General features: G+C 41.7%; 3 protein-coding genes across 4 annotated transcripts; all 3 read right to left on the reverse strand.

Annotated features, from left to right (window-relative positions):
* Nucleotides 1-307: 307 nt before the first annotated feature.
* Nucleotides 308-1,870, reverse strand: LOC308621525 (gamma-crystallin C; the record flags this gene model as incomplete). Of its 2 annotated transcripts, none has more annotated exons than XM_081242151.1 (3): nucleotides 308-580; nucleotides 1,513-1,755; nucleotides 1,862-1,870. In XM_081242151.1, 3 exons carry the CDS (start codon nucleotides 1,868-1,870, stop codon nucleotides 308-310), a joined length of 525 nt encoding a protein of 174 aa, XP_081098277.1. The 2 variants fall into 2 exon arrangements, with proteins under 2 accessions (XP_081098277.1, XP_081098276.1); XM_081242150.1 differs by having other exon boundaries at nucleotides 308-583.
* A 5,447-nt stretch (nucleotides 1,871-7,317) lies between these two features.
* Nucleotides 7,318-9,622, reverse strand: LOC308621616 (gamma-crystallin B; the record flags this gene model as incomplete). The annotated part of the gene is made up of 3 exons (XM_081242265.1): nucleotides 9,380-9,622; nucleotides 9,034-9,273; nucleotides 7,318-7,593 (listed from the first exon to the last, which is right to left on the reverse strand). Exons 1-3 carry the CDS (start codon nucleotides 9,386-9,388, stop codon nucleotides 7,318-7,320), a joined length of 525 nt encoding a protein of 174 aa, XP_081098391.1. The 5' UTR covers nucleotides 9,389-9,622.
* Nucleotides 9,623-15,978: 6,356 nt separating this feature from the next.
* LOC308621703 (gamma-crystallin B-like) lies at nucleotides 15,979-17,813 on the reverse strand (the record flags this gene model as incomplete). Its single annotated transcript, XM_081242399.1, has 2 exons — nucleotides 15,979-16,254; nucleotides 17,694-17,813. The coding sequence occupies 2 exons, from the start codon at nucleotides 17,811-17,813 to the stop codon at nucleotides 15,979-15,981; spliced, it is 396 nt and encodes a 131-aa protein (XP_081098525.1).
* Nucleotides 17,814-27,280: the final 9,467 nt, after the last annotated feature.

Consider the following 27,280-nt stretch of genomic DNA (forward strand, 5'->3'; position numbering starts at 1 on the left):
TGAATGCCTCCCTTCTCACCAGTCACCCTCTCCCATTTCTCTCCTTTGATCTGCCTTTATTTCTCAGACAGGCTCTCTCCTTTCTCCACCCCCACTTCTGAGCCTTGTTCAAAACTCATTCTACCTTGATGCTGTTCTAGAACAGACCCCGCCTCCTCTTATCCACTCCTCTACCTTTAAGAGGGAGTATTTACAGGTGAATTAATTGATACACAATGAAAGAAAAACAGAAGCCAGCGACTGCCAACAATACAGACTAAATACTTTATTAGGTTCCAAAATGAGAAAATGGTAGTGTGAAACTATTTTAGTATAAATCCACCACCCTCCGCAAAGAGCCGGCCTTAGCGTCCATGGCCCCCCAGTCGTGGTAGCGCCTGTACTCTTGGGGTCGCAGTAGGTACTGCCGGCCGCAGTAGTTGGGCATCTCATAGAGGACCCAGCAGCCCTCCAGCACGTGGAGGGAGCGGACCTCATTCAGGTGGAAGCGGTCCTGGATGCAGGAGCAGTCCTCGCTCAGCTCCACCATGAGGCCTTTGTGATCCTCTCTCTCATACAGCCGCAGCCTGTGGGAGCTTGTCTGCTCGGTCCACAAAGAGAAAGAGCAGAAAAAACATCCAAACAAGAGATGAACTTGGCAGGTTGGAGCATGAGGTTGTCAGTGTCAAAACTGAGACTCTGAAATTGCTGTGAATGCTTCATATGGATCTGTGTTCTACTAGCATTTAACAAATGCTCATTTTCTACTTATGTGAGAGATGGAATTTTTAAGAAGTTCAAGGTCTGGGTTAGAATCCATCATGAACTCAAATATCTTGATTCCTAATTCTTAATTCCATAATTTCTTGATTCCTAGGTGATAAACCTACATTTTTGGGGAAAATGATAAGTATTTTGCCTATATTTTAATATGAATATTATCTCCCAAAGTTATATACATATACACATAAATTTACCACTAAAACAGGATTTTAAAAAATCACATCCTTTGGTGGAAAATTTGTTTAAATAGTCTGAAACCAGAATTCAACTGATTTTCCAAATTAAGAAAAATTATCTTTTCCAAAATTGGAAGATAACTTTGAATAGCCTATATTAACAACAGAGTTTCCATTTTTACTAGTCTGCAGTGGAAATTATCTAATTTGTTCATTATCAATTCCTTTACTATAGGTAAAAATTAATTTGTTAGAAATACTGCCTTCTTATGCCTAAACAGCTTCCCACTCGCAGGTTTGTTTTATATCCCATTGTGATATTACATTTGTCACAGACAAGCTTTGACTGACCTAATGGCAGCAAAGATTAAAAACAAAACTAACTCTTTCCCTAAGTGAATTCTTCCTTACATTCTCTGCTGTTTTTGTGCCGGGATCTACCTGGGCTTTGGTAGTTACCCAAAGCCCACTTAACCCTTAGGTGTATTTAAAGGAAAACTTCCCTCGGCCTAACACCCATCAATAACAGAGTGAGGACACTCAGGTGGCATGATTGGAATCAAGCTGAACTCACATGGGGGATGAGAGAGCAGGAGCGGATGGAGTCGTTGAGGCCCATCCACTGCTGGTAGTCGGGGTAGTCGCCGCGCCGCAGGAAGTACTGGTGGCCCTGGTAGTTGGGGCGCTCGTAGAGCATCCAGCAGCCGCTGTCCACCCGGATGGAGTTGCAGCGGCTGAAGTAGGGCTGCAGGTTGGGGCAGTCGCTGCTGCACTCGTAGCAGCGGCCCTGGAAGCCCCGGTCCTCGTAGAAGGTGATCTGCAAAGGAAGTATAATTCAACATGAAATCATTTGCTCCCCATAAGAGATCTTGTATAGAGGCATTTTTTCCCCGCTCCATTTTATTTCACTGTGTTCCGTTTACCTTCCCCATGGCTGGTTGACACGGATGATGCGAGTTCAGTGTGATGGGGCCCCGGCAGCGCGGCGGGTCTATATAGCAGGACGGCTGCTGTGTTGGCAGGAACGACACAAAAGGGGCCCCGGGGGTGAGTAAGGGGATTTTATGGATCCCTCTGCACGCTGCATTCAGTGGAAATGCCTGTCTAGTCTGCCCTCATTCTCTGGTATATTCTAACGCTGTCCTGTTCGGGCTCTGGATGAGTCCCTAGAGTTGCTTTTATTTGGATTCTTAGTGTTTTATAAATTTAGCAGCACATCAGTCTGAACGTCTGACCTGAAACTCACGTCTCTATACATATGATTCATTGATGCCCTGTGTATTTTGGGGGGAAAATCCCTGTCTTTATGGAAGTGCCCCAGAATTCCAGAGAGGCTGTGGGTGAAGCAGAATGCCACAAGCACTAATTTTCCTGGACCACGGAGACCACTCTATCTTAAAACTGCTTTCTTCACAGGACTGGTCAATCCAGTACAGGACACAAATCTGGATTCTGATTCTTGCTAGTTTTGACAAGGCTTTAAGGCATGGCTTTTAACTTCCTCTTTGGTGAGTACGCTTCATATAACTGGAAACCAGCCCCGCGTAGCCGACTTGTGATAAGAACCAAAAGAAAGGTTTTTATGACCATTGGGTTCAAGACTGAGAAGTACATTGCTTTATAGATTGCTTTCCCTTTACCAGGGGAAGGCAGTAAAGCTTCGTGGACTCAGAATGTCCACTTAGTAGCCACATGAACTTGGCAAGCCACACAACCTCTCAGAGCAAGAGTTGTTTCATAATACTTATATCATTGGATATAGTATGTTGAATGAGAGAGAGAAAGAAAGAAAGAAAGAAAGAAAGAAAGAAAGGGCCGGCAGCCTCTAATATTTGAAAGCTGGTCTGGCCCTCAGAGCTAGGCCATATTTCCCTATTAGACATAAACAATCTCACAGAATACCAAATGAGGCAAGTTTACCCTGAGACCATGATGAAATGAGACAAAATAAGGCGACTTCGTAATTTTGTCTAAGCATAGGCAAAAACAAAGCGAATGTGCCACCCACAAAATACCAGACACAGGCCCTCTCTCAGCCAAAATGATAACTGCTACTTCTATACCAATGGCAGCTTAATCCTTGTTCTTTGCTCCCTTCCCCATGAGTAGATCTATTAAGATAGCCAATCATAAAATTACCCTTGCTGTCTGACAACATCCAATTTAGTGAACTCCTGCTCTTTATTTTATTGTTTATATTATGTTTTTTTGGCCACACCGTGCAGCATGTTGGGTCTTAGTTCCCCGACCAGGGATTGAACCTGTGCCCCCTGCAGTGGAAGTGCGGAGTCCTAACCACTGGACCACCAGGGAAGTCCAACTTCTGCCTTTTAGGCACTTCCCCAAGTCACCCAACCAAAGTACAAATCCTATCACAGTTCTTCCTAACCTTCTTACGGAGACAGTCCATGCTTCCCCATGGTGTATGTTCTCTCTGTCACTGTAACCAGTAACAAACCCCTTTGTTTCACAACAGGTGTGTCGGGTGGCTTTTGGCTAAAGGACATTGACCTGAATAAATGGGATTATGTGTTTAATGTGTTTGGCACATATTTGGCACATACTTGGCACAAATGAGCACTGAATAAACGTTTGATACTAGGAATAGTGAGACATTATTAAGGATGACTTCAGCCCATTTGTCTCTCAAAAATGTTCAGTCCTCTCAAAGATGCCTGAAAAATGTCTCCACCACAAAGCCATTGTGTGGTAAAAATGTAGATTTGGAAGGAACTTTAGAAATCATCTAGTGTTTTTCAAACTCCAGGGTGCATTAAGAATCACCTGTGCTTATTAAAAATGCTAATTGCCAGGCTCTACCCTCTTCTGAGACACTGCATCATTAGATCTGGAAAAGACTCTAAGAATCTGTATTTTTAACTGGCAGCAGCAGGTTGTTCTTGGACCAAACTTTGAAAAACAGTACTCTGATTTATTCCTTCTTCTTTTCTTTTCTTTTCCTTGTGTGTGTGTGTGTGTGTGTGTGTGTAGCTGATTTACAGTGTTTTGTTAGTTTCAGGTGTAGCGATTCAGATTTACATATATTTATATCTATTCTTTTTCAGATGCCTTTCCCTTATGGGTTATTGAGTATAGTCCCCTGCGCTATATATGAGGTCCTTGTTGTTTACTATTTTATGTATAGTAATGTGTATATGTTCATCTCAAAGTCCTAATTTATCTCCCCGCCCCTCCGCCCTGCCATCCATCTTTACTTTTGTATTCTCACTAACTGGAAAAATGAACTGGCCTGTAAAGTTTACTCAATAAATGTCTGGGGGTTATGAACGTTATTCCCTCGTCTGAAATTCATCGTTGTAATAGTCCACAGGACCTCTTTCAAAGGCTCAGCACAACAGGCCTACACACTCACATCAAAGTTCAGCATTTACAACTTTCAATGTGTAGGATGACACAAGCACCCTGCATTTGATCTAGTGTGTGTACGGCATGTAGGCTGATACCAGGTTTATCTCGAATTGTTGGTTCATCTTCATGGGGAGAAGGTTAGTGGGATCCTGTAGGGTATCCCTTCTCTGCTTTCACCTCAGACACTCATCTCTTCAAGGTCCCAGTGTTTAGAGAGATGACAGAGAGAAGGAGGAAGGGTAGATTAGGAGTTAGTTTGGGCATAATGTCTTCCCCCGGCCACTCCCCACTGTTGACTTTTTCTTTACGTTGGGATTAGAGGGTGGATAGCATTCTCTTTGCCTGTGCTCCAGGAAGGGAAGCAACTTGCAAACTTGGTCAATGAGATCCAGGGTCTCTAGTTTTATGTGCCTTCAGTTCAGATGTTTCAGGATAATTTCCATGTCTGATGCCTGTGATTTTATGCCTACTAGGCAAATAATGTAAAACTTGGCACTCCAAGAAGCTTTTGGCTTTCTCATTCATGTTTGCTGTATTATTATTGGCAAACAGAGGACCCTGGCTAATGTCTCCAGGAAGCCAACACTAGTTTTGGGAGTTTAAAGGTTAAAGAACTGAGATTTAGGAACAATTAATATCAAATAATACAAGAATCTATTTTTCCAGGGAAGGAACCTTTATAAAGAGCCTTACCATGTGCCGCAGTTTGCCTGGAACGGTCCTGGTTCATGCTTCTTGCTCCAGTGTAATCCTTAATAGAACACACTCACTCTCAAAAATGACTAAGGATAAGCAACAAATTATATGCTTGTTCTGGTAATAAGCCACTTGGGTGGTGGATATGGAGCCCTTGAATGCGTGAGATGGAAGGAGACTACAGAGAATGAACAACCATGTGGGTACATCTAAGGACAGAGAAGAGAGGAGCAAGGAAGGGAAAGACCAGGCCCCCCAGCAGCAGGTTGGAGCTTGCAGACTAGGGCAGGGTCATCCAATATTAAACTTGATATTGTTGTGCTATTGTGATCTAAACTTGCATCTCTCCCCTCACAACCTCTATAACAAAGCCGGCTGCACACATTAATGCTTTATGTGAGAAATGGTTCAGGAGTTCAAGGAAAAGTCACTATGTCTCCACTTTGGGTCAGTGTGGATCCACTCAATGACAAGGCAGGAGTTCAGAGTGGAGAGTAACTGGGAAAAGCGTAAACAACTCGTCTCCTCTCCAGAATTCCAAGAAACATTGCGTATATGTGTGTTGAAAGAAGTGGGTACATAAGTCTCCCACGTGCTGTGAGATGAGCTTTGAGCCATTTATTAGGATCTCAAAGGATGGGGTACTTCAGATGAATTTTGACCTGAAGCTGTCAGCTTCACTGGGGAACTTTATAAGAAACAGTCCTAAGAACCGTATTTAATTATCGCAGGATGTTATTGAGGATGTTGTTTACTCAGTATCTCCCTTACTAGGACTCACAAGAAAATTTTCTTTTAGGTTTCAGTACTGGGAATGGTTAGGCTAGTCTTGAATAATTAATTTATTTGTCTTATGGACTCTGTCAGTCATGGAACTGATCATGTTTCCTTCTATGTCTTGGCTGCTGGATCCAAATCTGGTTCTAACTTCAGCCACCAAAGTGCCTTTATAGCACCCAGTTTGTGCTCAAACTTCACTCCTGGCTCCATCTCTCCCTCTCAATCACTCTTGTGTTTTTTCCGACCCAATTTTTTCATTCACCTATTTTTAATTTCTTTAATTTATTATGTTGTAATTTTTTATTAGTGACCTTAATCTATGTTGTTAAAATAAAGAAAACAACTGAATCCAAGAAGCAAACTCCAGAAAATTTTAGTGCCCTATTTTTGATTTAGTATTATTTTTCTTTATTATTATTATTATTATTATTATTATTATTTTTGCTGCAGTGGTCTTCATTGCTGCACATGGGCTTTCTCTAGTTGTGGCCAGCAGGAGGTACTCTTCATTGCGTGCCCGGGCTTCTCTTTTTGCAGAGCATAGGCTCTAGGCACATGGGCTTCAGTACTTGTGGCATGCGGGCTCTAGAGCTCAGGCTCAGTAGTTATGGTGCATGGGCTTAGTTGCTCCATGACACGTGTGATCTCAGCCCAGGGACAGAACCCGTATCCCCTGCATTGGCAGGAGGATTCTTAAACACTGCACCACCAGAGAAGTCCCTTATTTTTCCATATATGGTCATAGTACTTTACTCCCATTAAAATGATGGGAGGCAGGGACTTCCTTGGCCGTCCAGTAGTTAAGACTCCATGCTTCCACTGTGGGGGGGTGTGGGTTTGATCCCTGGAAGGGGAAATAAGACCCACATGCAGCATGGCCAGGAAAAAAAAATGATAGGAGGCAGAGTTTTCCTATGTGCATACGGTTTTTCATAAAAATCCTGAAAATTTTGTACAAAACACATATAGCAAAGAGACAGTGAATTCTATTGGGAAATCTCATGGAGGTATGAGGTATTGGAAATGGGAGAAAAGGGATGGAGGCTGTTAGAAGGATAAGGAGTGCAGTAGGTAAGAGGACCAGTTCATTTATTTGTTTGTTTATGGAGCTAAAGTAAGAGTCTAGATGAGAATGGCTTTCCTTATCAATTAAGACTTGGACTATATAGGGAAGATGGTGGGGATACCCTGGAGGGATAACTTGAGGTGTTTCAATAAGTACTTGTTTATTATTGTAACTGTAAATATATCCTTGTAAGATTAACCACAAATGGGTTGAGCCCAGTTGAACTGAACTTTGAGCCTACATGGCCTAGCCTTTAAAAGAATGCTGGCAATAATACCTTCGACTTACTTCCCCTTATAAGAGGTTGTTCCCCATCTTGGAAACATATGTTATCATGTCTGGCCAAGTGCCATTATTGTTTTTGAAGTCCTAATAGAGTAAAAAAAAGGCAGGACTCTATTAGTGCCAGAAACACAAGCTAAATCTTTTATTAGATTCTAAAGGAGAAAAGTGGAGAATGAAAATACTTTAGTAAAAATCTGTCACCCGTCTTAGAGAACCAGCTTTGGCATTCATCGCCCCCCAGTCAAGATATCTCCTGTACTCCCCTGGCCTCAGGAGGTACTGCCTTCCCCTATAGTTGGGCAGCTCGTAAAGGACCCAGGAGCCCTCCAGCACATTGAGGGAGTGGATCTCATTGAGGTGGAAGCGGTCCTGAAGAGAGAGACAATCGTCTGTGACCTCTGACATTTGTCCCCTGAAGTCATCTCTCTCATAGATTCTCATTCTGTAAGTGCCGGAGTGCTAGGGTGGCAGACAGAAAAGAAAAAGTAAGTGAACACAAATAGAGAGAAATTAAAGTTCCCTTAGTCCAAGTCTGCTTTCACCACAACCATGTCGCAGAGTTAAGGAGCCTTCCTGGTCCCCATCGCCCACCCATGAATCTCATGGTGGATGGGCTAAGCTAGGAACAGAACTTAGCAGCTCTTCAACTGCTATGCACCAGTCTCTGTCCTTCGGAATTTAGGTTTGTCTAAAATAAAATTGATCATTTTAGTGCTTCTTATTAGAGAATGTCCCTCTCAAAGGAGAAAAGTGAGAATCATTGGAAAGTGAAGCCTCATTTGATATATTACCCGTGTTATAAAGCAATCAACATTTAGCTATTTTCTGTAAGACTAATGTTTTGGTTTTTATGCATACTATGGATTATTAGGCTCTTGCAAAAAAATAAGATGACACATCTACCCTACCTCTGTTTTCATAACTTCATTTTCAGTTCAAATTTCCACCTATGTGACTCTTAAGCTTCCTTTCTGGCCTCCTACCCTTCACTTCCTCATTCCCTCAGCAGCAGGAATGGTCTTCCTGCAGCTCTGTTTGGATGACACCATATCTAATGCTCCCGCCCATCTACACATTCCTCTAAGAACTCTGTCATCACTCTCTAGGAAAGGCTGAATCTCAAACTTTAGTTTTGGATGTGGCCTTTCCTCTAATTTCTACATTTAGGTGAGCTAATAGGCACTGCCTACAAAATCAGAATAGAAGCCAGGGTGCCTGTCTTCTCTGGGAGGATCATCAAATAGAAAAGTAAGCCAAAGCAAGCAAAAGTATTTTTATCAATTAAACAGAACCAGATTGTATTTATAAGCTGTGATGTATTGGATTTCTGAGTTGATATGGCTTGGAATGACCACTTTAAGAAATTATATCTTGCAGTGGGAGTTTGGGGTTAGCAGAGGCAAACTATTCTATATAGAATGGATAAACAACAAGGTCCTACTGTATAGCCCAGAGAACCATATTCAGTATCTGGTGAAAAACCATAATGGAAAAGAATATAAAAAAAAAGAATGTATGTATGTATACCTGAATCACTTTGCTGTACAGCAGACATTAACAGAACATTGTAAATCAACTATACTTCAACACACAAAAAAGAAATTATATCTCGAACAGATGATAACTTCAGTCTCTTCTATGTTCTGCTTTTTGTTAATGAGTCTTTTCATTTTTGATTCCGTTTAAAACATGAAAAACTGGGAACATGTGATTTTAAAAAAACCACCAGAGTCCATGAAGAATGGCTTGCTATCTGGGACGCCCTCTAGAATGGACTGCCTGCACTGGCTCACTCCCCCTGTCTGCTATCCAGTTGGAACCATTTGGTTGAAGGATGACAGTTTTTAATGGCTTTGATTTGCAAAGAGAGGAAGGCAAAGACAGAGCCACACTCACTGTGGGGACGAGGCGGCAGGAGCGGATGGAGTCGTTGAGGCCCATCCACTGCTGGTAGTCGGGGTAGTCGCCGCGCCGCAGGAAGTACTGGTGGCCCTGGTAGTTGGGGCGCTCGTAGAGCATCCAGCAGCCGCTGTCCACCCGGATGGAGTTGCAGCGGCTGAAGTAGGGCTGCAGGTTGGGGCAGTCGCTGCTGCACTCGTAGCAACGGCCCTGGAAGCCCCGGTCCTCGTAGAAGGTGATCTGCAAAGGAAGTATAATTCAACATGAAATCATTTGCTCCCCATAAGAGATCTTGTATAGAGGCATTTTTTCCCCGCTCCATTTTATTTCACTGTGTTCCGTTTACCTTCCCCATGGCTGGTTGACACGGATGATGCGAGTTCAGTGTGATGGGGCCCCGGCAGCGCGGCGGGTCTATATAGCAGGACGGCTGCTGTGTTGGCAGGAACGACACAAAAGGGGCCCCGGGGGTGAGTAAGGGGATTTTATGGATCCCTCTGCGCGCTGCATTCAGTGGAAATGCCTGTCTAGTCTGCCCTCATTCTCTGGTATATTCTAACGCTGTCCTGTTCGGGCTCTGGATGAGTCCCTAGAGTTGCTTTTATTTGGATTCTTAGTGTTTTATAAATTTAGCAGCACATCAGTCTGAACTTCTGACCTGAAACTCACGTCTCTATACATATGATTCATTGATGCCCTGTGTATTTTGGGGGAAAATCCCTGTCTTTATGGAAGTGCCCCAGAATTCCAGAGAGGCTGTGGGTGAAGCAGAATGCCACAAGCACTGATTTTCCTGGACCACGGAGACCACTCTATCTTAAAACTGCTTTCTTCACAGGACTGGTCAATCCAGTACAGGACACAAATCTGGATTCTGATTCTTGCTAGTTTTGACAAGGCTTTAAGGCATGGCTTTTAACTTCCTCTTTGGTGAGTACGCTTCATATAACTGGAAACCAGCCCCGCGTAGCCGACTTGTGATAAGAACCAAAAGAAAGGTTTTTATGACCATTGGGTTCAAGACTGAGAAGTACATTGCTTTATAGATTGCTTTCCCTTTACCAGGGGAAGGCAGTAAAGCTTCGTGGACTCAGAATGTCCACTTAGTAGCCACATGAACTTGGCAAGCCACACAACCCCTCAGAGCAAGAGTTATTTCATAATACTTATATCATTGGATATAGTATGTTGAATGAGAGAGAGAAAGAAAGAAAGAAAGAAAAAGAAAGAAAGGGCCTACAGCCTCTAATATTTGAAAGCTGGTCTGGCCCTCAGAGCTAGGCCATATTTCCCTATTAGACATAAACAATCTCACAGAATACCAAATGAGGCAAGTTTACCCTGAGACCATGATGAAATGAGACAAAATAAGGCGACTTCATAATTTTGTCTAAGCATAGGCAAAAACAAAGCGAATGTGCCACCCACAAAATACCAGACACAGGCCCTCTCTCAGCCAAAATGATAACTGCTACTTCTATACCAATGGCAGCTTAATCCTTGTTCTTTGCTCCCTTCCCCATGAGTAGATCTATTAAGATAGCCAATCATAAAATTACCCTTGCTGTCTGACAACATCCAATTTAGTGAACTTCTGCTTTTTATTTTATTGTTTATATTATGTTTTTTGGCCACACCGTGCAGCATGTTGGGTCTTAGTTCCCCGACCAGGGATTGAGCCTGTGCCCCTTGCAGTGGAAGTGCGGAGTCCTAACCACTGGACCACCAGGGAAGTCCAACTTCTGCCTTTTAGGCACTTCCCCAAGTCACCCAAGCAAAGTACAAGTCCTATCATGGTTCTTTCTAACCCTCTTACAGAGACAGTCCATGCTTCCCCATGGTGTATGTTCTCTCCGTCACTGTAACCAGTAACAAACCCCTTTGTTTCACAACAGGTGTGTCGGGTGGCTTTTGGCTAAAGGACATTGACCTGAATAAATGGGATTATGTGTTTAATGTGTTTGGCACATATTTGGCACATACTTGGCACAAATGAGCACTGAATAAACGTTTGATACTAGGAATAGTGAGACATTATTAAGGATGACTTCAGCCCATTTGTCTCTCAAAAATGTTCAGTCCTCTCAAAGATGCCTGAAAAATGTCTCCACCACAAAGCCATTGTGTGGTAAAAATGTAGATTTGGAAGGAACTTTAGAAATCATCTAGTGTTTTTCAAACTCCAGGGTGCATTAAGAATCACCTGTGCTTATTAAAAATGCTAATTGCCAGGCTCTACCCTCTTCTGAGACGCTGCATCATTGGATCTGGAAAAGACTCTAGGAATCTGTATTTTTTTTTTCCTTTTTTTTTTTTTTTTGCAGTACGTGGGCCTCTCAGCGCTGTGGCCCCTCCCGTTGCGGAGGACAGGCTCCAGATGCGCAGGCTCTGTGGCCATGGTCCACGGGCCCAGCCACTCCGCGGCACGAACCTGTGTCCCCCACATCGGCAGGTGGACTCCCAACCACTGCGCCACCAGGGAAGCCCAAGAATCTGTATTTTTAACTGGCAGCAGCAGGTTGTTCTTGGACCAAACTTTGAAAAACACTACTCTGATTTATTCCTTCTTCTTTTCTTTTCTTTTCCTTGTGTGTGTGTTTGTGTGTGTGTGTGTGTGTGTAGCTGCTTTACAGTGTTTTGTTAGTTTCAGGTGTAGTGATTCAGATTTACATATATTTATATCTATTCTTTTTCAGATGCCTTTTCCTTATGGGTTATTGAGTATAGTCCCCTGCGCTATATATGAGGTCCTTGTTGTTTACTATTTTATGTATAGTAATGTGTATATGTTCATCCCAAAGTCCTAATTTATCTCCCCGCCCCTCCGCCCTGCCATCCATCTTTACTTTTGTATTCTCACTAACTGGAAAAATGAACTGGCCCGTGACGTTTACTCAATAAATGTCTGGGGGATATGAACATTATTCCCTCGTCTGAAATTCATCGTTGTAATAGTCCACGGGACCTCTTTCAAAGGCTCAGCACAACAGGCCTACACACTCACATCAAAGTTCAGCATTTGCAACTTTCAATGTGTAGGATGACACAAGCACCCTGCATTTGATCTATTTAATGGACATTTATAATAGGCGAGATGAGTAAGCAAAAGAGAGAAAACAGAACTGTGCTGTCCCCTAAGCCCTTTGCTCCTTCGTAATTCTAATTTTATGTCTCCTGAGATGCCAAATTACTGTTACAACAGCAGTGTCCAATTCCAGAGTTTTGCTAGTGTCTGAGCTCCAGTCAACTGTTGACCTTACTACCACATGCTTGCTTCCTAGTATTGATAATTAACGTAGCATTTGTATCATATACATGCTTGGTTAAATGAGGAGAGGTCATTTGGTTGGCGGCCATGTAGACCAAACTCTCCCAAACAAGGAGACTGGGTAAGGACCCGGAGATCACCATCATAGCACCAGCCTCTGGTTCTCTTTCTCGGCTTGTCTTTGATGGACATTCAGTAACTGTCATGAAGACAGGAAGCAATCATTGACCCACCTCTGCTTAACTCCTATGGCATTCCTCTTGGAACAAATGACTTTTCATGTTAAAAATGTGAAATAAAATTCATATTTTATGGCGAGAAAAATTTCAACATAAAAATTCTTTTCTGCCCTTTTCTGCCCTTTGACCTCCCCTCACCCCCCCCGCATTGTGTATCTTCATTATACATCAACCAAACCTCCCCCATCATCAAGAATACCTGCTCAACCATAAACAGCAACATTCTCCTAGCACCAAAAAGGCAACTCCTTAAAATATAACATTCCTTCTTTTTGGTTTTCTTTTTTAAATAAATAAATATTTATTTATTTATTTATTTTTGGCTGTGTTGGGTCTTCCTTGCTGTGTACAGGCTTTCTCTAGTTGTGGCGAGCGGGGGGCTACTCTTTGTTATGGTGTGTGGGTTTCTCATTGCTGTGGCCTCTCTTGTTGTGGAGCACGGGCTCTAGGCGCTCAGGTTTCAGTAGTTGTGGCTTGTGGGCTTCAGTAGTTGTGGCTCGAGGGCTCTAGAGCACACACTCAGTAGTTGTGGCACACAGGCTTATTTACTCTGTGCCTTGTGGGATCTTCCCGGACCAGGGCTCGAACCTGTGTCCCCTGCATTGGCAGGTGGATTCTTAACCACTGTGCCACCAGAGAAGTTCAACATTCCTTATAGAGCTTGTAAAGGGCCATGTGACCCATCATGATGGCGCTTAAATCTGGATTATGTAAACTGTCAATAATATGTCATTTAATGTACAGCCCTGTGTCTCAGAAAACTTATATATACACTGTGTCTTGACTTCTAACAGGCAGACCAGTTCTCAGAGCTTCCTGAGGTGCTCTTCCCAGGTTATAATCCTCAAATTTGGCTCGAATAAAAATTTCCAATTCTTTCTTAAACTGACTGATTAATTTTTCATCAACAAGAACAATATGGCTCAGGACTTCCCCAGTGGTCCAATGGCTAAGAACCCACGCTTCCAATGCCAGGGGCCAGAGCTTGATCCATGGTCAGGGAACTAGATCCCACATGCATGTTGCAACCAAGAGTTCGCATGCTGCAGCAAAGAAGTCTGCATGCTGCAACGAACATCCCACATACTGCACAGCCCAAAATAAATAAACAAAAATAAAATAAATATTTTTAAAAAAGAAACAAAAGCAATATGCCTTCTTATTTAAGCAACAAGTGGTTGTGATTGTCAGTTTTGCTTTAACAAACCCACAAAGAAGAAAATTTGAACTCCAAAAGTCCAGAGGGAATGGAATAAGACACCTGCTTACATCAGGACCTACCCCTTGAAAATGGGGAAGGAAAACTGGAGAGGGAACCCATAGTGAGGAGAACAGTTTGAGAGTGTAGCTCAATAGAGTGGGGTCTTGACACTTTTATGGAATAGCTGGTACTTCAGTTTCTGTGCTTGGTGGAACTTTTGTAAGGTTAGTCCAGAAGACACTGTGGATTCAAAGGGAGAAAAGAGGAAAAAAAGGGAAGAAAAAGCTTTAAAATCTGGACTTCAGAGTTCAGAGTGGAGAGTAACTGGGAAAAGCGTAAACAACTTGTCTTCTCTCCAGAATTCCAAGAAACATTGCGTATATGTGTGTTGAAAGAAGTGGGTACATAAGTCTCCCACGTGCTGTGAGATGAGCTTTGAGCCATTTATTAGAATCTCAAAGGATGGGGTACTTCAGACGAATTTTGACCTGAAGCTGTCAGCTTCATTGGGGAACTTTATAAGAAACAGTCCTAAGAACCGTATTTAATTATCACAGGATGTTATTGAGGACGTTGTTTACTCAGTATCTTCTTTACAAGGACCCACAAGAAAATTTTCTTTTAGGTTTCAGTACTGGGAATGGTTAGGCTAGTCTTGAATAATTAATTAATTTGTCTTATGGACTCTGTCAATCATGGAACTGATCATGTTTCCTTCTATGTCTTGGCTGCTGGATCCAAATCAGGTTCTAACTTCAGCCACCAAAGTGCCTTTATAGCACCCAGTTTGGGCTCAAACTTCACTTCTGGCTCTACCTCTCTCACTCTCTCTCTTGTTTTTCTTCTGACCCAATATTTTCATTCACCTATTTTTAATTTCTTTAATTTATTATGTTGTAATTTTTTATTAGTGACTTTAATCTATGTTTTTTTAAAAAAACAAAACAACTCAATCAAACAAGCAAACTTCTCCAGAAAATTTTAATGCCCTTTTTTGATTTAGTATTATTTTTCTTTATTATTATTATTATTTTGGCTGCACTGGGTCTTCATTGCTGCACGCGGGCTTTCCCTAGTTGTAGCCAGCAGGGGCTAACTCTCATTGCGGTGCCCAGGGGCTACTTCTCATTGCGGTGGCTTCTCTTGTTGCAGAGCACGTGCTCTAGGTGCATGGGCTTCACTAGTTGCAGCACGCAGGCTCAGTAGTTGCATGATGCGGGCCCTAGAGCGTGCAAGCTTCAGTACTTGTGGCATGCGGGCTCTAGAGCTCAGGCTCAGTAGTTGTAGTGGTGCATGGGCTTAGTTGCTCCGTGGCACGTGTGATCTTCTCAGCCCAGGAATTGAACCCATATCCCCTGCATTGGTAGGAGGATTCTTAACCACTGCACCACCAGGGAAGTCCCTTATTTTTCATATATGGTCACAGTACTTTACTCCCATTAAAATGATGGGAGGCAGGGACTTCCCTGATACTCTAGGAGTTAAGACTCCATGCTTCCACTGCAGGGGGTGTGGTTTTGATCCCTGGTAGGGGAACTAAGGCCCACATGCAGCGTGGCCAGGAAAAAAAAAAAATGATAGGAGGCAGAGTTTTCCTATGTGCATACGGTTTTTCATAAAAATCCTGAAAATTTTGTACAAAACACATATAGCAAAGAGACAGTGAATTCTATTGGGAAATCTCATGGAGGTATGAGGTATTGGAAATGGGAGAAAAGGGATGGAGGCTGTTAGAAGGATAAGGAGTGCAGTAGGTAAGAGGACCAGTTCATTTATTTGTTTGTTTATGGAGCTAAAGTAAGAGTCTAGATGAGAATGGCTTTCCTTATCAATTAAGACTTGGACTATATAGGGAAGATGGTGGGGATAACCTGGAGGGATAACTTGAGGTGTTTCAATAAGTATTTGTTTATTATTGTAACTGTTTATTTATGTAACTTGTTTATTATTGTAACTTGTAAGATTAACCACAAATGGGTTGAGCCCAGTTGAACTGAGCTTTGAGCCTACATGGCCTAGCCTTTACAAGAATGAGGGCAATAATATCTTCTACTTACTTCCCCTTGTAAGAGGTTGTTCCCCATCTTGGAAACATATGTTATCATGTCTGGCCAAGTGCCATTATTGTTTTTGAAATCCTAATAGATTAAAAAAAAGGCAGGACTCTATTAGTGCCAGAAACACAAGCTAAATCTTTTATTAGATTCTAAAGGAGAAAAGTGGAGAATGAAAATACTTTAGTAAAAATCTGTCACCCGTCTTAGAGAACCAGCTTTGGCATTCATCGCCCCCCAGTCAAGATATCTCCTGTACTCCCCTGGCCTCAGGAGGTACTGCCTTCCCCTATAGTTGGGCAGCTCGTAAAGGACCCAGGAGCCCTCCAGCACATTGAGGGAGTGGATCTCATTGAGGTGGAAGCGGTCCTGAAGAGAGAGACAATCGTCTGTGACCTCTGACATTTGTCCCCTGAAGTCATCTCTCTCATAGATTCTCATTCTGTAAGTGCCGGAGTGCTAGGGTGGCAGACAGAAAAGAAAAAGTAAGTGAACACAAATAGAGAGAAATTAAAGTTCCCTTAGTCCAAGTCTGCTTTCACCACAACCATGTCGCAGAGTTAAGGAGCCTTCCTGGACCCCATCGCCCACCCGTTAATCTCATGGTGGATGGGCTAAGCTAGGAACAGAACTTAGCAGCTCTTCAACTGCTATGCACCAGTCTCTGTCCTTCGGAATTTAGGTTTGTCTAAAATAAAATTGATCATTTTAGTGCTTCTTATTAGAGAACGTCCCTCTCAAAGGAGAAAAGTGAGCATCATTGGAAAGTGAAGCCTCATTTGATATATTACCCGTGTTATAAAGCAATCAACATTTAGCTATTTTCTGTAAGGCTAATGTTTTGGTTTTCATGCATACTATGGATTATTAGGCTCTTGCAAAAAAATAAGATGACACATCTACCCTACCTCTGTTTTCATAACTTCATTTTCAGTTCAAATTTCCACCTATGTGACTCTTAAGCTTCCTTTCTGGCCTCCTACCCTTCACTTCCTCATTCCCTCAGCAGCAGGAATGGTCTTCCTGCAGCTCTGTTTGGATGACACCATATCTCATGCTCCCGCACGTCTACACATTCTTCTAGGAACTCTGCCTTCACTCTCTAGGAAAGGCTGAATCTCAAACTTTAGTTTTGGATGTGGCCTTTTCTCTAATTTCTACCTCTAGGTGAGCTAATAGGCACTGCCTACAAAATCAGAATAGAAGCCAGGGTGCCTGTCTTCTCTGGGAGGATCATCAAATAGAAAAGTAAGCCAAAGCAAGCAAAAGTATTTTTATCAATTAAACAGAACCAGATTGTATTTATAAGTTGTGATATATTGGATTTCTGAGTTGATATGGCTTGGAATGACCACTTTAAGAAATTATATCTTGCAGTGGGAGTTTGGGGTTAGCAGAGGCAAACTATTCTATATAGAATGGATAAACAACAAGGTCCTACTGTATAGCCCAGAGAACCATATTCAGTATCTGGTGAAAAACCATAATGGAAAAGAATATAAAAAAAAGAATGTATGTATGTAAAACTGAATCACTTTGCTGTACAGCAGACATTAACAGAACATTGTAAATCAACTATACTTCAACACACAAAAAAGAAATTATATCTCGAACAGATGATAACTTCAGTCTCTTCTATGTTCTGCTTTTTGTTAATGAGTCTTTTCATTTTTGATTCCGTTTAAAACATGAAAAACTGGGAACATGTGATTTTAAAAAAACCACCAGAGTCCATGAAGAATGGCTTGCTATCTGGGACGCCCTCTAGAATGGACTGCCTGCACTGGCTCACTCCCCCTGTCTGCTATCCAGTTGGAACCATTTGGTTGAAGGATGACAGTTTTTAATGGCTTTGATTTGCAAAGAGAGGAAGGCAAAGACAGAGCCACACTCACTGTGGGGACGAGGCGGCAGGAGCGGATGGAGTCGTTGAGGCCCATCCACTGCTGGTAGTCGGGGTAGTCGCCACGCCGCAGGAAGTACTGGTGGCCCTGGTAGTTGGGGCGCTCGTAGAGCATCCAGCAGCCGCTGTCCACCCGGATGGAGTTGCAGCGGCTGAAGTAGGGCTGCAGGTTGGGGCAGTCGCTGCTGCACTCGTAGCAGCGGCCCTGGAAGCCCCGGTCCTCGTAGAAGGTGATCTGCAAAATGGAAGATGTGGAAGCATGAAGCGATTTGCACCCCCGCTGAAGAATCCGTGATGCGGCGAAGGTTGAGCATCAGGTACCCAGCACTTACCTTTCCCATTCTGGCGAGAGGAAGCAGGAGGTGTTCGCTGGATGCTGTGTGCGCCTAGGGGGAGGGCCGCTGTATAAATAGCAGCCCTGACTGCTGCATCCGCAGGAAATCACACAAAAGGAGCCCATTTCGGTGAGTAAGGGGATTTGCAAGCTCTCCGCCCTCCCTCCCCCTGGTCACTGTGGTTAGCTGAATGTTTACTCTTATTCTTTCTGGTAGGTTCGGGTGGTTCTAATTCACAAAAGCTGTTGTTGCCACCAAAATGAAAAGCCTTTAACGTGTAGAAGGATGAGCGAAATTCTATCCCCATGCTTTTATTTTATAGCCTAGTCTGCTGAATTGACTCCTTAAAGGTAATTAAACTAAACCATGTGTTCTGTTCAGAGACTGGTGTTTAAAAACAAAACAAAACAAAACAAAAATACTTCTTGAAAACCAGAATTTAAATAATAAGAAATCTTAAGGAAGAGGGAATCAAGTAATCTGTGAAATGCTTTGAAAAGCATAAAGTGTAATTCAAATTCAAGATTCTGTGATTGAAAGCTGATTGTTGTGGCCTTCCTTTCTCACGTCTCCCTTGGAGCCTACATCCTTCCTTCTGCTGGTGGCTGCCCAGAGACTTGCTTGCTCTTTGGGGCCCCTGGCCTCCTTCAAATGTCCTAAGATCTATCTTTTCTCTTCACCATGATAAACTCTTGCTCACTTGGTAAGGGTGATTTGAGTTAGTGTAAGCAGTAATGTAGAAACCCTCAAGGTACAACTTTTTTTTTTTTTTCCGGTACGCAGGTCTCTCACTGTTGTGGCCTCTCCCGTTGCGGAGCACAGGCTCCGGACGTGCAGGCTCAGCAGCCATGGCTCACGGGCCCAGCCGCTCCGCGGCATGTGGGATTTTCCTGGACCGGGGCACGAACCCGTGTCCCCTGCATCGGCAGGCGGACTTTCAACCACTGCGCCACCAGGGAAGCCCCTTCCTCAGACTTTTGAGATGCTAGACAGCACCAGACAACAGAGCATCTTGATACCAGGCCAGACAACAGAGTATCTTGATAGTATGGATTTCACAGTGTGATATGGGGACCTGTAAGTTTCCCTAGGCACATTCAAGAGGTGCATATAGTCAGAACAGTTTTCATAACAACACCAAGATGTTATTTGCCCTTTTCACTCTTATTCCTTTACAGGTTTACAGTGGAGTTTTTCCAGAGGCTATATGACATTAAAGAGATTTGGTAAAATGTAAAGCAATTCCAGTCTTTTCATTGTTTTTGCTTTGGAAAATATGGTTATTATTCATAAAATATGTTATTTATGTTAACATGTAATAGGCTTACTACCTAAGGCTCTTCCTATAAAAAGGGGACCCACAGTGAGTAGGAGTCCCTCTATTGGAATAGAACCAACACAGTATCCAGCAGATACCCAGGCCCTGACATGACCCTCCATGGGATGATAAAGAGTATAAGTGGCTACAGGCTGGCCCCAGGCTATTTCATAGCCTATGTCATGTGACATTTTAGAATTCATCCTGACCTCTTGCAAAACTGGTGGCAGCACTAACAGAGCCCTGAGGCAAATAATTATATTAAGACATTTTAGAGATCAAATAAAATACTAGAAATAAAGCAGGCCACCCCTCAGTATCCGTGGGATTGCTTCCAGAACTCCTGTGGATACCAAAATCTGCAGATGCTCAAGTCCCTTATACAAAATGGAGTAGTATTTGCATATAACCTACACAATCTTCCCATATACTTTAAATCATCTCTAGATTCCTTATAATACCTACTACAATGTAAATGCTGTGTAAGTAGTTGTGAATACAGTGTAAATGATATGTAAATAGTTGCCACCCTCTAGGTGGACACAAAGCACCAAGCTGATCTCCCTGTGCTATGCGGCTGCTTCCCACTAGCTATCTATTTTACATTTGGTAGTGTGTATATGTCAATGCCACTCTCTCACTTCGTCCCAGTTTACCCTTCCCCCTCCCGGTGTCCTCAAGTCATTCTCTATGTCTGCGTCTTTATTCCTGTCCTGCTCCTAGGTTCTTCAGAACCTTTTTTTTTTTTTTCAGATTCCATATATATGGGTTAGCATACGTATTTGTTTTTCTCCTTCTGACTTACTTCACTCTTTATGACAGACTCTAGGTCCATCCACCTCACTACAAGTAACTCAATTTCATTTCTTTTTATGGCTGAGTAATATTCCATTGTATACATGTGCCACTTCTTCTATATCCATTCATCTGTCAATGGACACTTAGGTTGTGCCATGTCCTGGCTATTGTAAATAGACCTGCAATGAACACTGTGGTACATGACTCTTTTGGAATTATGGTTTTCTCAGGGTATTTGCCCAGTAGTGGGATTGCTGGGTTGTATGGTAGTTCTATGTTTAGTTTTTTAAGGAACCTCCATACTGTTCTCCAGAGTGGCTGTATCAATTTACATTCCCACCAACAGTGCAAGAGGGTTCCCTTTTCTCTATACCCTCTCCAGCATTTACTGTTTGTAGACTTTTTGATGATGGCCATTCTGACCTGTGTGAGGTGATACCTCATTGTAGATTTGATTTGCATTTCTCTATAATGATTAGTGCTGTTGAGCATTCTTTAATGTGTTTGTTGGCAATCTGTATATCTTCTTCGGAGAAATGTCTATTTAGGTCTTCTGCCCATTTTTGGATTGGGTTGTTTGTTTTTTTGATATTGAGCTGCATGAGCTGCTTGTATATTTTGGAGATTAATCCTTTGTCAGTTGCTTCATTTGCAAATATTTTCTCCCATTCTGAGGGTTGTCTTTTCCTTTGTGGTTTCCTTTGTTGTGGTTTCCTTTGTTTGTGGTTTCCTTTGTTGTGCAAAAGCTTTTAAGTTTCATTAGGTCCCATTTGTTTATTTTTGTTTTTATTTCCATTTCTCTAGGAGGTGGGTCAAAAAGGATCTTGCTGTGATTTATGTCATAGAGTGTTCTGCCTATGTTTTCCTCTAAGAGTTTTATAGTGTCTGGCCTTACATTTAGGTCTTTAATCCATTTTGAGTTTATTTTTTGTGTATGGTGTTAGGGAGTGTTCTAACTTCATTCTTTTATATGTAGCTGTCCAGTTTTCCCAGCCTAGTTTAGTGTCTTCAACAAGGTAAGAAGCTTAAGGGCAAGGGCCATGTCACACTTCTCTATCCCCCATGATTATTTAGTAATTAATTATATGGATAGAGTCCTGGAAACAAGAAAAACAGTTAAGCAAGTGATGCCCATTTTATTGCAAATGATTCTGATTTTATTTTGGAAAGCAATAACTTGCCCACATGAGGCCACCTATGTGGATGTTCAGAGACACAGCCATCATTCTCTCCCACTCAGTCCTCTACCACGTCCCCTGGTTCTGATAGCCTCCACTCCTGTCTGGTCCTTGGTGACCTGGGAAAACTTGAAGGGAAGTAAAAATGGACCAGAAATTGGGCCGGCTGGTGTAGGCTGGCAGCAGGGAGGCCTTCCTGAGGGGAGGGGAGGTGTTAGAGCACCACTAGAGCTCTCCTGTGAAGGTCTGAGAACTTACCTTTAACTGCTAAAGGAGAGCGACAGGAGACATGGCCTGAGAAAGAGAACAAAAATGAAAGAAAAGGTGATGAGCAACATTTTTACGAAGAAAAATAATGAGATTCCCAGCCACTTCCTTGCATTTTAGAAGATGGATGGGTCAATGGAATAAGACATTGGGTCCCAGATGCTGCAAGACATGTTTTGTTCTGTCTGTTTGTAGTATCAGCCAACACCCCAGTCTAAAATATGTGGGAGATTAAGGGACTGAGCCAATGAGCCTTTTAGCACAAATATTTGAATACCAAGTTTAAAGTTATATACATGTTTTTTCTTTTTCCTTTAAAAAGAACTGCAAAACTTGTTTTAAAAAAGACAGGTCTTATTTAAATTTTAAAAAATTTAAAAAAATTAAAAAGCCATTTAAAGTTCTTTAGGAACTCATGGTTAAACAAACTCGTATATCAAAATACATAGACTTGCATGTCAAAATATTTGAATGGATCTAATATAACCCTGGTTTCTTCCAAAAACAAAATAGTTCATTTAAGAGCCATTAAGGGACTTCCCCGGTGGTCCAGTGGTAAAGAATCCGCCTTACAATGCAGGAGACGTGGGTTTGATCCCTGGTCAGGGAACTAAGATCCCACTTGCTGCGGGGCAACAAAGCCCGCGTGCCACAGCTACTGAGCTCGTGTGCCTCAGCTAGAGAGCTCGTGTGCCACAACTACAGAGCCCACGTGCCCTGGAGCCTGTGTGCCACAACTAGAGAGAGAAAAAAACATAACTAGAGAGAAGCCTGCGTGCTGCAATGAAGATCTCTCTTGTGCCTCAATTAAGACCCAACAGAGCCAAAATAAATAAATAAATAAATAAATAAATCTTTAAAAAAAAAAAGAGCCATTAAAGTTACCTGAGGCCTGTTAGAAGGCTCTGTGGAAATAGTTCATTACCCTCCCTGCCTCCCTTCCCCCATACCAATGTTTTAGTTTGTCAGCTGGGGTTTCCTGAAGCGTTTGCAGACTCTTTCTCTGGTAACCACTTATGTGTCTCCCAGATGAAACCTCTTGAGTTCATCAGCACATCATTGACACGACCCTGCTGAAGGAAGCCACATCTCCTCTCACTTAAGTAGGTAGGATTGAACCTGCAGCAAACTTTACAGCACTCACTTCGCTCATGATGATGGAAATAATAATAGTTAATAATGACAGCCTACTGTATGAAGAGTGTTTAGTGTGTTCTAGACATTGTACCAGGAATCTTATATAGAGTACATCATGTAGCTAACACAGCACAATTATTATCAGTACTTCCCCCAATATTTGAGAGATCCAGGGCAAGAGCATAGAGGCCCCCTCCACCACCCCATGGACCGCCCTCCTCCCTTCTCACTCCCTCACATGTCCAACCTCCATCCACATGCTCCACCCCCCCATCCCAACCACACTCACTATGAGAAAAAAATTCAAAAAGGTACGCAGAGTTAGTAAGTAGAGGCACTGGGAACTGAACTCAGGTCTGTCAGCCTTGAAGGCCTAAACTAATTGTTTGTGCATATAACAATGACTTGTTTTAGAGGTTATGTTTCCAGATGTGCATAGCTTATATTTTCCCTAATTATACACTTCTCATAGTAGGTTCAATGTCGTTCTTTTTTTTTTTTTTTACTTTGTAAAGGGTCTAGCACCAAAGTAGCCTGTTCTCCCTACCAACCTTGAAAATATTTGGCTTTAACAGAAATTCTGGTAAATTCTAGTGGATTCTTCAATTGACTGATTGCTGCCAGGCTGATTTCTTCAGCCTGGCTCTAGGATCTCAGCATTAACTGACTGCAAAGGGTTCCTTAATCCCTGAGTCACTGATTTGTGTGTAGCCTTCTAAGACAGCAGTAATGGGTGACTATTAAAAGGACATTGAGGATGTTCACATTTCCTTGAATTTGAGAATTTTTTTTAAGAAAATAACAATTTACTTTGCCCCCCTCCCTTTTTTATGAAGTCCATGTATATAGCATAACAAGGTAAAACTGATGGAGGGATGACTACTACTTACTGAGCTTCTTTACTGGAGGCATCTCATTTATTCCTCATAAGAACATGCAAGTGGGAAAACTGAGGCTTAGGGAGCATAAGTAACTTGCTCAAGGTCACACAGCCATTAGGTGGTCAAGCCAGAAACCATGTCCATGGACCTCAAGGCCTACATTGGTAACTATTGAGATGCTCTACCTTGAAACCTAATACAGTCTTAAAGAATCAGAGCTGGAAGGAAACATGGAGCTCCTCTTGTCCACACCCCTTATTTTATAGAGAAGAAAACTTGTGGCACACCGAGCTTTCTTAGATAAAATGCTGTTTTCTAAACCCTTAAGTTCACTAGATTAAAGGAAAACAAAACAAAACTTCAGGTTAAAATTATTTTCAGTGAGACGTCTCACCTGGGTTTTCCCTTTTTTAAAAAAAAAGCAGAGCTCATATTTCATTAGTCACCCAACAAAGGACAACACACTATGGTTTAACTAAGCTAGCGGCAAAACAACAAATCTTTCTGTATATTTGGTATTGGTAAGAGCCACAGCAGTTTAATAATATGTGTATCTTCATATTTATAATTTATACCATATGTTCCTTCAGCAAGAAGGAATCTTATTCTAAAAGATTATTTATTACTTAAGGTTCTGTGCCGGGCATTATTATTTTTAAACAGCTTTGTTGAGATATAATTCACATACCATATAGTTTACCCATTTAAAGTGTATAATTCAGTGGTTTTAGTATATTCACAGTTATGTGCAACCATCACCACAGTCAATTTTAGAGCATGCTCATCCCACAGTGAGAAGTCCTGTACCATTTAGTTTTCATTCCTTTATCCACCCATCCTCCATACCTAAGCAACCCATGAATCCACTTACTGTCTCTAGATTTGCCTATTCAGGTTATTTCATATAAATGAATCCTATAATATGTGGTCTTATGTGACTGGCTTCTTTCACTTAGCATAATGTTTTCAAGGTTCATCCATGTTGTAGCATGTATCAGTACATCATTCCTTTTTATGGCCAAATAATATTCCATTGTTTGGATATATCACATTTCATTTGTCCGATCATCCACTGATAGACATTTGGGTTGTTTTCACCTTCTGGCTACCGTGAATAGTGCTGCTATGAACATTCATGTATACTTCTTTTTTTTAATGTAAATTTATTTATTTATTTATTTATTGGCTGCTTTGGGTTTTCATTGCTGGGTGTGGGCTTTCTCTATTTGCGGCAAGCAGGGGCTAATCTTCGTTGCAGTGCACATGCCTCTCGTTGTGGTGGCTTCTCTTGTTGCAGAGCATGAGCTCGAGGCACGCGGGCTTCAGTAGTTGTGGCACATGGGCTCAGTAGTTGTGGCTCGTGGGCTCTAGAGTGCAGGCTCAGTAGTGGTGGCGCACGGGCTTAGTTGCTCCACGGCAAGTGGGATCTTCCTGAATCAGGGCTTGAACCCGTGTCCCCTGCGTTGGCAGGCAGATTCTTAACCATTGCACCACCAGGGAAGTCCCCATGTATACGTTTTTGTTTGAACACCCATTTTCTATTCTTTGGAGTATAAACATCAGAGTGGAATTGCTGAGTCATATAACTCTATTTAACTATTTGAGGAAATACCAAACCGTTTTCCACGGTGGCTGCAACATTTTCCATTCCCACCAGCTATTTATGAGAGTTCCAATCTCTCCACATCCTTACTAACATTTGTTATTTTCTGGGTTTTTTTTTCCTAAAATTATTATAACCATCTTAGTGGATATTAAGTGCTACCCCACTGTGGTTTGATTTAAATTTCCCTAATGACTAATAATGCTGAACATCTTCAGTAGCTTCTTGGCTATTTGTATATCTTCTTCATAAAGATGTATATTCAAATCCTTTGCCCATTTTTAAATTATGTTGTTTATCTTTCTGTTGTTGTTTTAAGAGTTTTTATATATTCTGGATACTAGACTCTTACCAGATAAAAAGCTTGTAAATATTTTCTCCCATTCAGTGGGCTGTCTTTTCATTTTCTTGATAGTATCCTTTGATTCATTAAAGGTTTTAATTTTGATAAAGTCCAATTTATTATTTTTATTGTTGCTTGTGCTTTTGGTCATATTTAAGATATCATTGCCTAATAAAAGATCACAAAGATGTATGTCTCTGTTTTCTTCTAAGAGTTTTATAGTTTGAGTTCTTTGATTTATTTTGAGTTAATTTTTATATGTGGTATGAAATGGAGGTCTAACTTTATTCTTTTGCATTTGGATATCCAGTAGTCCCAGCACCATTGGTTGAAAAGCTATTCTTTCCCCATTGAATGGTCTTAGCACCCTTGTCAAAAATCAGTTGAGCATAGACACATGGGTTTATTTCTAGACTCTCAAGTCTATTCCATTCATCTCTATGTCTACCCTGTGCCAGTACCCTGCTGTCTTGATTACTGTTGCTTTGTCGTAAGTTTTGGAATTAAGAAGTGTGAGTACTCCTACTCTGTTCTTTTTTCAAGAATGTTTCGGCTATTCTGGGTCCCTTGCAATTCCATATGAATTTTAAAATTAGCTTCTCAATTTCTATAAAGAAGTTAACGAGGACAGAGCACTGTTTTTGCTTATGTAAATTTGTAAAAAGAATTAGCATTCTGGGAGAGCAGCTCTACTCTAGTGGAAAGAAATGTCAGAGGTATGCAGGATAATACATATTCTTACTTCACTCTGCCGAGTTGAGTCTTCCATAATTGAATCTTGATAAATGTTCATATTGGAGTCCAAAATAAAGATGACTATACTGTACTGTTGAATTTGAGGAAACCCTGAGGATACATTAATTTCTTACATTTATATTTGTACAAATATTTAAAGATAACAAAGTGTGTTCACAATCTTTCCCCAGCTTTTCATCATAGTTATCCTGGAAATTAGTGAGACAGGAATTTATTATCACCTGTAGTTTTCAATAAGGCAATTTAGGCACAGAGAGAATAAGAAATGACTTCCTCAAAGAGATAAGCTAGGAAGTGGAGTAACCAACCATCCTAGTTTACCTGAGACTGAGGGGCATTTTATTAGTAAGTAGTAGAGGCAGGATAACAACTCAGGCCCTTTAACTCTTTTTAAAAATAATTAATTAATTTTTGACTGAGTTGGGTCTCTGTTGTTGTGCGCGGGCTTTCTCTGGTTGCGACGAGCCCCAGGTCCTTTAACTCTTAATTTAACACTTCTCCTCCCAGATGACCTCATCATGCATACTTGACCTTCTCTACTTTGGGAATTCCACTTAAAACTTCTCTTTTCACTCAGCTTTTCTTGACTAATCTTATCTGAAACTTCAGCTGCCCTAACCTCTCCAGCAATCCTTTGTCTTTGGTGTCCCAGCCACAACTGGTTCTATATTTTCTCCTGTATATGGGTTTCATAATTTTTCATTATGTTTCTTTCCTCTCTCCCTCAGATCGTGGGTCACAGAGGCAGACAGTGTTTCTCCCTCCTTCCCGTGACATGAGTGGGAACTTCATAATTACTGCTGCCTGACCAGCAGGAAGTAAGTAGACATTCAAGACACTTGACCTTCAGGGTCAGATAAGTTGCCAAGGGTCACCATTTATTAAAATTCAGTTATCATTTAAGATGAACAAGAATCACTTAGTGCCAGGAACACAATCTTTCTATTTAGTGCAACTCTATGCAGA

This window comes from Mesoplodon bidens (assembly GCF_964165515.1).
Source record: "Mesoplodon bidens genome assembly, chromosome: 8".
Taxonomy (NCBI): domain Eukaryota; kingdom Metazoa; phylum Chordata; class Mammalia; order Artiodactyla; family Ziphiidae; genus Mesoplodon; species Mesoplodon bidens.